We start from the raw sequence: 13,719 nt of genomic DNA on the forward strand, positions 1-13,719 counted from the left end.
GTTGACTGAAGCATATCTTTGGGGATGAAAATTAATATTCATAGGAACTGGAAAGCACTTGGCATTCTTTTTGGAAATGTTAAAATAAAACATCTTTGTTTTTCATGGGATTTCTGTATTAAGACAAAAGAATAAACCATTTAAATTAAACCGCTGGGTAAAATACTTGAAATAATACTATTTACTCTAGAAATAGAGGTATCGTTAAATTCAGAGGCTCAACTATTTTTAACTAATGATTTAAATTTTTTTTCTTTCTCAGTACTGTTTGAAATGTTTCATTGCAAAATAACTTTTTAAAAGCAACTACTCTTTTTCTCAGTAGTTGCTAGGAAAGATCCAATAATAGTATTTTGGAAAACAAAATTCTAGTTTTTTACTTATGTCAAAATAAAGGCTAAGAGCTTTTTACTCATGTAATTATACTTTTCTGGTTTCTTTTTTCCTTTTGCTTTTTTGAGACAGAGTTTGTCTGTGTAGCCCTAGCTGACCTGGAAAACTCAATGTAGACCAGGCTAGCCTTGAACTCCGAGATTCACCTGTCTGCCTCTCAAGTGCTGGCCACCATGCCCAGCCAATTAATTGAACTTTTCATTCTTCATCCTCTGTTCTCGGTTTGTTTGGTTTGTTTGTTTTGAGATAAGGTCTCACGTGTAGCTCTGGTTTATCTGGAACTCACTGTGTGGACCAGGGCTGGCCTTTGAATTCCGAGAGATCAGAATGCTGGGATTAAAGACCTGTGCCTGCCTGCCCAGCTCATCCTTTGTTCTCACCTTGGCACTTCATTGCACGTTTTTAAATTCTAGGATGCAAGTCTAAGAATTTTGAGTAGAACTCCTTACATTTGGAATTTGAGAAATAGCCCAAACTTTCATGTATCATCTTATTTTTTTCCGGTTTAACTTGCTGTATGTTCTGTTAATATTACACAACTTTATGATGAGCAGTATTTTCATCATAAATCCCCCAGAATAGAAATCATCCTTTCTCAGCCTGGTGGTGGTGGCGCATGCCTTTAATCCCAGCACTTGGGAGGCAGAGGCAGGAGGATCTCTGTGAGTTCAAGGCCAGCCTGGGCTACAAGAGCTAGTTCCAGGACAGGCTCCAAAGCTACAGAGAAACCCTGTCTAGAAAAACCCAAAAAAGAAAGAAATCATCCTTTCTCTAGAATGATTGTTTTTCTTATTTTTATTACTATCTGGCGGGGGTTGGGGATGGGGCGGTGATCAGGTTCTTGCTGTACAGTTTCAGGGTGGCCTAGAATTCTGTGTGTAGTGACAGTGCTCCTGCCTCAGCATTCTAGTGAGGTTGCAAGTGTGAGCTGCGGTACCTACATGAGAGGGTAGTATTTTGTGTGTTTGCTGGAGATAGAACCCAAGTCCTTATGCATGTAAGGCAGGTGCCCTACCACCGGGCGACATCTTTAGCTCTTGATTTTATTATTGTTAAAGGTAATCTATACCATTCACTATTCCTATAAGGGATCTTACTCTTTTTATATAACATTTGCCAAAGTAAATTTCTTCTTATTAAGACAATTATATAACATAATGTTTAAATAATATTTTATTTTTGTATATATGAAACTGATTTTCCCTTTTTAAGTATCCTACTAATGTGCATCTTAATTACTTAATATTATAGAATGTTTGGATCCGGCCGAGAACATAATTTCACACGTCCCAATGAAAAGGGAGAATATGAGGTGGCAGAAGGAATTGGTTCTACTGTGTTTCGAGCTATTTTGGTGAGTGTGTATTTCCTGTATGTGTTAATAACTTGGATCTTATGTGTTAATAACATGGATCTTTTAGATCCATGCTCAGTAAGTATTTAGATCTCTTCTTGGAGATAGATAGGTTATTATTTTCCTTTACATATACTTTAATTCATATTTGTGTTAGTACATAAGGATAAAATAATGTAGGCAAGTGAATTTATGGCCTTGTGAAGATATGAGTGTCTGAGCCCTTTGTGCAGTCCTTTTCAGGTGTCAAGTTATAGTGATTCTGAAGTTGTATTATTTCTCTTAATTCTCGTACATTTAGTAAGTCAGTTATGATTTCTTGAACCATAATTTATTGCCCCAAACTAGCACTATGGAAATTTACAAACATCTAAGCATCATTTTACTGATTTTTTTCTCTTCATTCTTCTTACAGTTGCTCGTTTTTGTTGTTTTTCTGCTCTTTCTTTCCTTTCCCTCCCTTCCTCCCTCCCTCCCTTCCTTCTTCCTTCCTTCCTTTCTTGTTTATGTTTGTTTTTTAAGACAGGGTTTCTCTATATAGCCATGGCTGTCCTGGAACTCGCTCTGTAGACCAGGCTGGCCTTGAACTCAAGAGATCCGCCTGCCTCTGCCTCCTAGAGTGCTGGGATTAAAGGCATATGCCACCATCGCCTGGCCTGTTTTTCTTTTTTTGAAGTCTTTTTGTTTTAAGGAATTTTTATACAAATATTACAGAGGCCATATTTCCCACCTAACTTTATCCCATATTTTAAAATATTAGAGCACTACTACTATCTTTGAAAATGCAACCAGCCTAGCTTTGATAATGAGCTTGGACTAACTTGTGTTCTGATAAAGTTTTCCTAATGTTCTTCCCTCCAGGATTACTATAAGACAGGAATCATCCGCTGTCCTGATGGCATATCTATTCCTGAGCTGAGAGAAGCATGTGATTACCTTTGTATCTCTTTTGAATACAGTACAATTAAATGTAGAGATCTCAGTAAGTATGAAGTTTGTGTTTAATAGTGTCGTGAAGCCTGCATGTCTTGCTTAAGTAGGCTTCAAATGTTTGTTTAATTCAATTATAACGTGTCCTGGTATTATAAAAAGTATTTATTGCACTCTACGGAGATCTAGATAGCTCTTTTATTTTGTAGTTTTTTTTCAACTGTAATAATTTTTTAATGAACTCATAGATTTTCTCTTTGACTGTTTCCTCTATCATTTGTTAGTAATATTTCCTAACTTAGTAACCTTGACTTTTCCTAAAGTGTGACTTATTTCATTACAGAAATGTCAGATATATCATCTAAAAATTTGTCTTTTTAAATTTTTTTATCTCTGTGTAAGATAGTATCTTGAGCACTATGGGAGATAAAAATAATTCTTACAAGGTATACTTGGCATTAGAAACCAAAGATTGCATTCCTACAGCACATACACACACAGTTGGAATTTTTAGTTCTCCTGTCCTTCAGACATAGTTTGTTGATAATCACTGGGTGTGTGTGTGGTGTGTGTGTGTTAGTCTCAAACTCAGTATGTCAATATACGAGTCATATTGAGGATGGCCTTCATCCATCAAGTGATGAGGTTACCCATATCTGCAACCATTCCTTATTCATTATCATCACTATTAAAGACCTATTAAAGATTTGTTGTGGAATTCAAGATCTGAGTCTTTATGTAAAATAGGTGTAGTAAGGCTTTCTAGACTTGTAACTTATAATTTTATTTGTAGATTACTATATATTACCAAAATTTTACATATTTTCAAAGACCTTATTAAGAAAAATTTTTAAAGATTAAAAGTGGTCCTACAAAAAATGTAAAAGAATACTGAAGATATATACTTGAATCAAAAATATATTTTCTTAGCTGGGCGGGGATGGCACACGCTTTTAATCCCAGCATTTGGGAGGCAGAAACGGGGATCTCTATGAGTTCAAGGCCAGCCTGGTATACAAAAGCTAGTTCCAGGACAGGCTTTAAAGCTACAGAGAAAACCCTGTCTCCAAAAAAAGTCTTTGTTGAATATTTAGACTCCTTAATTGGAAACAGGTACTTGGCAGAGTTGTTAGGAATTAAATGAGGATGCATTTAAGAAAAGAAAAAAATAGCAAAAAATAGAAAGTACAAAAGCCCAAGAACAGAAATACATGCCTGCAATACCAGCACCAAAAAGAGGAAGCAGGAAAATCAGAAGTCAAAAGTCATCTTCAGTTTTGTAGTAGATATGAGGCCACCTTGGACTACCCGAGACACCCTTTCTCCAAAGGAAATAAATGTGAAGAAACTATTAAGAGATCATATTGGGGCTGGAAGGATGGCTCAGCAATTAAGATCACTTGTTACTCTTACGAGAACCCGGGTTCAGATCCCAGCATGTACACAATAGCTCACAAATCTGTAATTCCATTCCTAGGGTACCAGCACCTTTTTCTGGTCTCTGTGGGCACCAGGCATGCACATAGTACACATATACATGCAGGCAAACACTCATAAACATAAAATACAGTAAAAAAAATTTAAACAAGAAAGTTACCGATTTTGTACATTTGTGTTTATGTTTAGCTTCCTCACAGCCCTGTTTGTACACATCATTTGTACTTTTTTTTAAAGTGTGAATCACTTACAGGAGCTGTGTCTCTGTTTATTCAGTAAGGTAATGCAAACGGCCTTTTAAAAATCTCTATTTATTATGTATACAGTGTTCATTCTGCATGTATGCACCAGATCTTATTCCAGATGGTTGTGAGCCACCATGTTGTTGCTGGGAATTGAACTCAGCACCTCTGGAAGAGCAGCCAGCAGCTAGTGCTCCTCACCTCTGAGCCATCTCTCCAGCCCCCATCATTTGTACTTTTAGTATATTCTTTTCTGTAATATTGAGCTGACTAGAAAATTATGAACAATGCTAATTTAATGGTAACTCTGTCATTAGGTTTCATCACTAAATTACCTAAGCATCTCTATTAATGCTTTCTCTGACTCTTAAGACATCCTTCTTTGCTTTTCTGTCTGTCATTCTCCCACTTGCTCCCTGGTCCTTCATCTGTCACATCTATCATCTGTCACACTTTACTGTTGCCCATTTTTGTCTCTGCCTTTGTCTATGAACTCTTTTTCAGTACAGTATGATGGCTGAAGAATTACCAGCATATCAGTCTAAAATTCTAAAGTAAATGCTGACTTGCTCTGGTGTTCTATTTATAAAAAAAAAAAAAAAAAAGTCAAGATATTTGTGTGGGTTTCATTTCAGGTGCACTTATGCATGAGTTATCAAATGATGGTGCTCGTAGACAATTTGAATTTTATCTGGAAGAAATGATCCTCCCTCTCATGGTAGCAAGTGCCCAGAGTGGGGAACGAGAGTGCCATATAGTTGTGCTCACAGATGATGATGTGGTTGATTGGGATGAGGAGTATCCACCACAGATGGGAGAGGAATATTCACAAAGTAAGTATTTTGGCGTGCTTCTCTTTCCTGATTCATCATATAGATAGATTACCTCTATCTTTTAATAGTAATCAAAGGACAAGTGAAGAGTTTTTCAGACTCTTCTCATATATCAGGAACCAGCTAGCTAGCTCTGGGTTAAATTCATCCCATTGCCTGTTTTATCAATAAAGTTTTTGTATTGCCTATGGCTGCTTTGGTGCTATCATGGCAGAACTGTATAGCTGCAACAAAGATTGCATGGCTCACAAAGCCCAGAGTATTCACTGTTTGGGCCTGTGGAGAAAAAGTGTGCCCAACCCTGCCTGTTATGCACAGAAACTGATTCGCATTTTGTTGACTGGACGTAACCTTAGTTTCCAAGATTTCTTTTTAAAATCATTTGTGTTCCTGATAGTAGCCCTTCCAAAAGCTTTCTTGAACAAACCGTAGGTCTCCAGTTGTTGCTGACCAGACTAGCCCATCTTGAACAGCATTGGGTTCTTTTTTTACTTCCAGACTTTGTGGTTAGAATTTTTTTGTTTGCTTTTGTTAGAGAAAATCTTTTATGTTGTTTTTATGAACCCAGTATAAGCATTCTTAGTGTCCTGGGTGAGCTAACAGCTTGTTTTATGTCCTAGCCTGTTAACCTTGGAAGGTTAGACTGCACTGAGTTTAAGTAAAAGCTGTAGGAATATAGGAAGTATGAAAACTCTTAATTTCTGAATTTTCCATTTTATGAACCTTTTTTTTGAGAACTAAGCAAACTCTATAAACGATCACTTTGCCAACTTCGGTTTTCAGAAACTTTTCCTCAGACAGCTGCTGTAGCACTTTCCAGATAGATTTTTCTTATATGATGGACTTATATGAATGCTGTGGTTCTCTTTAGAGTACTTTTTAACTCCTTACAAGTCTCATACAGTGTATTTTGATCATATCCACACGTAGTGTTAACAACGAGTCTTTTGTAAAGATAAAATAGATGTCTTTGTTGCTGTTTCCTCAGTCCTTGGCTTTTCTGACAATGTCTTTTCTCAGTGATGTAGAAAGAAAAGTTGAACAAAGCAGGAGAACCAAAAAGGTTCCAAAACTCAGAATGAGCATAATAAATTATTTTCTATTAAAACAGAGTTTATCATTTTAGCTTTCAGTAGGTTCAATTCTAAGTGTAGAGACAATTGAAGGACAGAAGTGACTTTGTAGTGGCTTTGTAGAATTTTTATTCTCTTTCACTGTTGATATTTCTTATTCATTCATTTGTTTGTTTGTTTGTTGTGGTTTTTTAAGACAGGGTTTCTCTGTGTAACAGGCCTGGTAGTTCTGAAACTCATTTGTTGACCAGGCTGACCTCTAACTCAGAGATCATGCGCCACTACCGCCCAGCTCATTTTATTTATTTATTTATTTATTTGTTCTTGTTTTTGTTTTCTTGTTCTTTTTTTTATCTTGAGCATCATAGCTTAAAGAGAACAAAACTTTCTTTTACTTAGCTTGTCTAAATATGAATCATTTTGTCTCAAGATGTTAAACCCTAAAGAAGATGCATCTGAGGAGCATACAGTTAGCTTTTTCAGCCAGACGGATTTTCTAAGTGTGACTCTATCCTTTCTGAATGGTCAAAAAAGAAAAGAAAAGAAAAATCTTAAAATACCAGTAGCCTCAAAGCTTTAGTATGAGTACAGACGGACGCCGTGGGTAAAATTTGTATACATATTCTCCTTTATTGGCTCTTAAACCAGCATGTTTGGTTTGTGAGTGTGTTTTTCTTTTTTTGACAAAACCTTGCAGTTCACCTTTTAAGGGCGATAACTCCACCTGAGAGAGAGGAGGCGAGGAAGGCCCATCAATCTAACTCCCTGAAGTTCCCAGCACATTTGGAAGACTCAACATGTTGTCAGTGGACTGTCTGCCCTTTGCAAAGCCAGTTTGCTCTAAACAGACTAACCTAGGCAGAACATGCTCGAATCTGCCATTTAACCTCAGTATTAAATGGGGCTCTTTGCCTGGATGGAAAACAGTTTGTGGGGAGGGGCTTTGCCTTTGGGGGAATTATTAATAGTTGCTCAATCTGTGAAATGTAAGATGTGTAGTACTCTTTGACAAGGCAGTTTCCCCACCTCCAGACTAGGCCATGTAGGTATCTTAGTAAAGTTCTTTATTTTGCCTGCTTGATAATAGTGTGTGATCAGTATCTTTTGGTTGTCTTACTGAAAATTGGGACAGATCCCATTCCAATAAGTGAATGTGTGTCTTAGAGAAAGAAATCTTCCTATGGATTGGGTTACCTGTTTTCACTTAAGTAGACATCTGCTTCTACATTAACTGTACTGAATATCGTCCTGTCATGTTGGCTAGTCTTCCTTTGGCATTAGTGCATCCATTATTTGGGCTTTTAGGGATGGCAGGTCCCTTTGATGACCCAGGTAAATTGAAGTTAATTTCTTATGTACTTTGATGCTAATGTGAAATATTTTTGTCTTTTTTATTCCAGTTATTTATAGCACAAAATTGTATAGATTTTTCAAGTACATTGAAAACAGAGATGTTGCCAAATCAGTTTTGAAGGAGAGGGGTCTTAAGAAGATTAGATTGGGAATAGAAGGTAAGATGTTATCAGTGTTTTCAGTTCATTTTCTTTTTTTTTATTGCTTTTCAAAATCTATGAAATTTCAATAACTTGGGAGGAACGCTCTCACAAACGGTTACTGAATGATGATGGGGTAAACATGTAAATGGCAGAGACAGGCTTTCTTCTGAGAGGATGTATGTATGTATTTCATAAGATTTCCCAGTGATACAGAAGTAGTTTTTTTTCTCCCATGACATGCTCTAATTCATTATTAGCAAAGCCCACATAAATAATTGGCTTATTGTGTGTACAATCTCATAAAGTTTACAGGCTGAGTGCTGGTGATCTCTGAGGCCTAGCATGTTTTAAAGGCATTTTTTGAGAATGCATGTAGAAGCAGTGCTCAGCTCACTGTATCCTACAATTCAAGGTACATACAGTTGCACAATTTGTTCCATCGCTTAAATGCATGCATCCTCAGACAGCCTTTTTTGATTTAAATGGTTCCCCCATATGCCTTGACAGATGTATCTTTCATTTTAAAATACCCTTCTTATACCAAATATTCTGCCGGTTGTAGTGGCACACACCTTGAATCCCAACAATGAGAAGCAAAAGCAAGCAGATCTCTGTGAGACCAGCATGGTCTATATAGTGAGTTTCAGCACGGTCAGATCTACCTATGATACCCTGTCTAAAAACAAAACAAAAACGTCCAAATATCCTTCTTGAACAATTTTAGTGGATTACTTATGAATTAGTTTTTATGTATTGGCTACAGCACTTAAAACAGCTTTTTTTAAAAATCTGGAATGGGGAGCATTAATAAGTACTTTAAATGGTTATTGGTAAGGATGAGCTAACACAAGAAAAGCACTTAAAACAGCACGAATATAGTAAGCTCTCAATCTGATTTGTGATGATAATGGTGTTTTAGCAACTCTTATTAAGAAAAACACGTCATTGGGGGTGGCTTGCTTACAGTTTCAGAGGTTCAGTCCATTATCATCATGGTGGGGAGCGTGGCAGCACGCAGGCAGAAATAGACCTGGAGTTGAGAGTCCTACATCTTGCAGGCAACAGGAAGTCGACTGGGACACTGGGCTGTATCTTGAGCATAGGAAAGCTCAAAGCCCACCACAACAGTGGCTCACTTCCTACAAGTTATACACTCTCCAACAACACCATACCTCCTAATAGTGCCACTCCCTATGAGATTATTGGGGCCAATTACATTCAAACTGCGACAGATGGTGAAGAGAATTGTATTAGCTAAGGACCTGGTTGAGGGGGCTGAAGGATCACAAGAATAGGTTGCTCAAGCGTATGAAAAGAATGTCCAAAACAGGACTTGTGTGAAGGACAGTAGAATTGAGACTCATGACTTTCCACCAGTGCTTAAGGTTATAAAAAACTAGTGGATAATTCTTAATTGAATGAATAATCTCATTAGTGAATGAAAAAAAGTCATTTTGTAATTCTTTGATTCTTAATATCTAATGTTTTATGAAGTACACAACACTACTTCTGCATAACTGGTTAAGTAAGCTGTTAAAGTTTTCCTGAGAAGACATAGCAAAGCAGGGGCCTGAACTAGGACTTTGTGATGTCAGAAAACCAGGAACTTTTGAATAGCTGTGTTAAGTAGGTTTCTTTCTTAAAGAGCCAGTATTTAACAATTTTCTGTCCAGACACATTATAAGCTTACATGAATTAATCTTGACTTTGGCTAGACAGTAATTAGGCTCATCTACATTTATTTCAATGACAGCTTCTAGATTTTGAAGCATATTTTTCTTACAAATGATTTGTAGACCCTCAACTTTCCCATCAAGTCTGTAAGATTTTCTTCTTGGAAAGGTAAGAAAGAAGCTGGGCATGGTAGCACACACCTGCAATCCCAGCACCTCGGAGAATCAGGAGTTCAAGGCTTCCTTGCCTGTTAGCAAGTTTGAGGCCAACCTGAGTTACATGATACCTCGTCTAAACTTCCCCCAAACAAAGAAAAGAGATTGGAGAGATGGCTCAGTGGTTAAGAGCACTGACTGCTCTTCCCAACATCCTGAGTTCAATTCCTAACAACTGCATGTTGGCTCACAACCATCTATAGTGGTATCTGATGCCCTCTTCTGGCATAAAGGCATACACACAGATAGAGCACTAATATACATTAAATAAATAAACCCTTAAATGCTGGGTGGTGGTGGCACAAGCCTTAAATCCCATCACTTAGGAGGCAGAGGCAGGCAGCTCTCTGAGTTACAGAGAGAATTCAGAACAGCCAGGGCTACAAAGAGAAACCCTGTCTCGAAAAACAAAACAAAAAACAAAACCAAAAAAATAGCCTCAGTCCTAGACAGGAGTGTTAACCATTGTGTTACCCCATCCTGTATACCTACTTCAGTGTTCCTAATTTCAAGGCTTTCAAAAGAAATCTGATTTTAGAGTTAATGTGTTAATTTCTTTGGGAGCTAGATTGAGTTGGTGTCTTAAGAGACATGGAAGAATCAAGGAGAATGTGATTGATTATATGAGAAGAGATGATGGGTATAAGGGCAGAAGACTATTAGTTCCGTGATCCCACAGTCACATTCCTGTGTAGATACTACTGTAGTTAGGCGTGTCTGTTGGATACTACTTGATAAACAGATTTGGGGAGTTGGTAGGTGATGAGGTTAAACAAAAAAAGTATATGTACTGGGCATAGTGGCACCTCTGACCCCATCACTTATGAAACTGAGTCTAATCAAAAACAAACAAAACCAACAACAGCAAGAACCTCAAAACTGTCTGGTATAAAAATGGAAAAATGGGAGAATATAATTTGTATTAATTAATCTGGTACAACACTGTTGCATCAAAACATGCATCTTTGGGAGTTGCTTCTTATATTCTTAATAGTGTATCTGTCAACCTCAAAGGATGCCTTCTAAAGTTAGTGTAGGATCACAGAGTTTGCCACTCCATCTAACAGTTATATCATCCATGGCCTTCCTCCATCTTGAGGTACTGTGTCTGAATTTGGTAGAAAATTCTCATCTGTCATAGTACTTAACTAAACTTTTAACAAAGCCTAAAGTTTAAAAGGAAACCTTTTAAAGAAGTAGTATTGAAATAGTTTCCATAGATTACAGGAAGCTTAAGACTAAGAAACTAATTACACAAGCTTGTAAATTAATCTGCCCTTTGTATCCTGAGCAGGAATGGCAGGACAGTAAGGATTGCAGTTGTCACAGAGTTTAGAATTTGTTTTCGGTACAATTTTGTACTAAGCTTTAAAAAATAGCCTTGGCTTCTTTTTGTTGAATAAAGAATATTATTTAGGATTGAGAATGTAGCTTATTGGGAGGGTCTTTCCTAACATGTGTACCACAAGGCCCTGGCTTTAATCCTCAATACTGCATCTTCGTCATGTATTTAAAGTTCTCCACCATGGAATCAAATTTTACTTTTTAATGTTACTGACTACAGTTTTCTAGTACCTTCCATTTCAAATCTCAGAATCTGCTAATTATCTTGTATGCTTATGTTATTCTCTTTGCCTGTATTTCCCTCGCTTTTAGATTATTATTAAGATCAAGCACAAGGGGCCAAGTGGTTGTGGTGCACACCTTTAATCCCAGCACTCGGGAGGCAGAGACAGGCAGATCTCTGTGAGTTCAAGGCCAGCTTGGTTTACAAGAGCTAGTTCCAGGAGAGCCAGGGTTGTTACACAGAGAAACCCTATCTCAAAAACAAAACAAAACAAAAAAAACCCCAAAGAACAAGGAAAGTCACTTTCAGAATGTCATTGTGTACATTGTTATGGTTTACGTAAAATGCTGCAGGTACCCCCCCCCAAGGGGTGCAGTGACAGAAACACTGCAGGTCCCCGAGTGGCAGCAGGCAGTGGGTCCCGAGACCACGGCAAGCCACAAAGGCAGCCAGGTCCCAGCCAGGGAGCTCCAAAGTGGCCTGCGTTCCATGAAGGCCAGCAGGTCCTATGAGCCACATGGTGGGTGAGAGACCTGGATGGGACAGCCAATCCTCAGCAGGTGAGAGACAGACGGATCCCAGGCAGAGAACCACGTGATGGGTAAGAGATCGAGACAGGTAGGCTCGCCATGCAGAGAAAGTAGGTATTTATTTAGTGAGTTATGGAGGGGAAAGGGGAGAAGAGATGGGGAAAGAGCAGAGAGAGAGAAGTGGGGCAGACAGGAGAGGAGCCACAGCAGCAGCTACCTACCTCTTTGGGAGAGATGGAAGGGGAGAGAGCTCAGGCTGGAAGCAGAAGGAAGATCTGCCTGCTTAGGTGGTGGGCAGGGCAGACCATTACATATATAACATTGCTTTTTGAGGTGTGGGGGCGGTTGTTTTGTTTTTAACTTTATGAACAGATGTCATCACCCTCAAAAGAGCACAGACACCTTCAAGACAGCTGGCACCTTGAGTTCTTTGATGCAATAGCTGTTAAATATTACTTGTTAGTGAACAGGTCAGAGACAGATTTTATTTTTAAAGGGAAGAATGTTCTCAGTAAGAGATATCTGAAGGCTAGAGAAATGGCTCAGCAGTTAAGAGCACTGGACAAGTTCCATTCTCCGTATCCATATCTGGCAGCGTCAGCTGCTTGTAACTCCAGCACCAGGGCATCTGACACCTCTGGTACCCACAGATGGTGCACATGTACACAGGCACACACATACACAAATTTTAAAAAAAGAATAGGAAGAAAAAGCTAGCTATCTGGGAAGAGGTATCACTGTTATGCTCTAGTTCAATCTTTATGTGTTACTCAGTGCTTGCAGTATATTATGTGCTACACTAGCTCTGGAGATTGAGGTGCAGATGCTGGCTTTGCTGTGTAAGAACTTAGCTTAGGTGGGAGTCAAACATAACACAAATTAATTACCATCTAGTGTTGCAGGTGCTAGTATAATGTGAGTGCTTTGGAGCATAAGAAGCAAATAATTAGCTCTGTATGGACTCAATATTTTTGCCAAGGGAGATAAAAAGATTGGAATTGCAGAAGTTTCAGAAGGAATCCAGCTCAAAACAATTGTGAGAAACACAAAAGCTGTTCAGAAAGTAATGAAAAGTTTGTTGTAACCATTCTATTTGAGAGCTCTAGTATAAGAGGAAATATAGCATGAAGGTAGTTGAGATTGAGTTCATTGGAACCAGGTTTTAAAACAGCTGAGGCATATGTATATCTTTCTCCTTGAAGCATAAAAAAGCCATTGGCGGTTTTAAAGCAAGTGTGCATTACGATTCTGTGTAGAGAGATGATTCTATGTGGAAGAAAGATGGGAATACAGTCACACAGGAAGTTGAGACTTTCTGAAGGTCTAGGCGTGATCAAGAACAAGGGAATCCAAAGAGAAGCCATCTGACTTCTGAGGCCGTACCTTTTGCTGGCTGGGAACTGGAAGTGAGAGATAAGCCTTCTCTAGGCCTTGAGAAGGCCAGTGGCTTTGTTACCATCTCTAAACCCCTCTAGGCTCCCTCACTCCTGTCACACACAGCTTATACACACCCTTAGACAGTCCTAACTGATGTCTACTGCGAAAGGCCTTTCTGGTTCTCTTTCTGTATATCATTTTATGATACAGACCAAAACCCAACCTGCTGCTTTTTTTTTTTTTAAATTGTGTTATTAGAGTTGTCTTTGTTCCCTGCAACTTTACAGTGGCAGAGTTGGGTAGGTCAAGTAGAAACCATAAAGCTCACAAGATTGAATATGTACTGCACCTTGTTATAGAAAAAATTTGCTTATCTCTGGTTCAGTTCTTAATTGATAGAAAGGAGGGAAGAGACTGTATGCAGTATTTTCTAAGGACTTTGTGTCTTTGGAGAAATTTCATTACTGATAGACAATTGAAAGTTTTCTGAAACTTTGGGTTGTTTTTACTAGTTGTTATTTTTAGTGACTAGAATTCAAAAAGAAAAGTTATAATTAAGGAAAACTCTTTGCAGATACAGGTTTAATTCACTGTTGAG

The 13,719-nt window shown here is 38.2% G+C and overlaps 1 protein-coding gene across 15 annotated transcripts in view; it reads left to right on the plus strand.

The window, feature by feature from the left end:
• The window catches only part of Btbd10 (BTB domain containing 10), a 59,013-nt gene that overhangs the window by 43,634 nt on the left and 1,660 nt on the right, over nucleotides 1–13,719 (plus strand). For all 15 annotated transcript variants that reach the window (XM_085692931.2, XM_087908549.1, XM_048460588.3 and 12 more), the window contains 4 exons: nucleotides 1,645–1,747; nucleotides 2,609–2,729; nucleotides 4,992–5,189; nucleotides 7,663–7,773. In XM_085692931.2, coding sequence (XP_085549057.1) covers nucleotides 1,645–1,747; nucleotides 2,609–2,729; nucleotides 4,992–5,189; nucleotides 7,663–7,773 — 533 coding nt within the window. The remainder of the gene's footprint in view (nucleotides 1–1,644; nucleotides 1,748–2,608; nucleotides 2,730–4,991; nucleotides 5,190–7,662; nucleotides 7,774–13,719) is intronic.

The sequence above is a fragment of the Myodes glareolus genome, chromosome 7 (assembly GCF_982192425.1).
Source record: "Myodes glareolus chromosome 7, mMyoGla1.1, whole genome shotgun sequence".
Taxonomy (NCBI): domain Eukaryota; kingdom Metazoa; phylum Chordata; class Mammalia; order Rodentia; family Cricetidae; genus Myodes; species Myodes glareolus.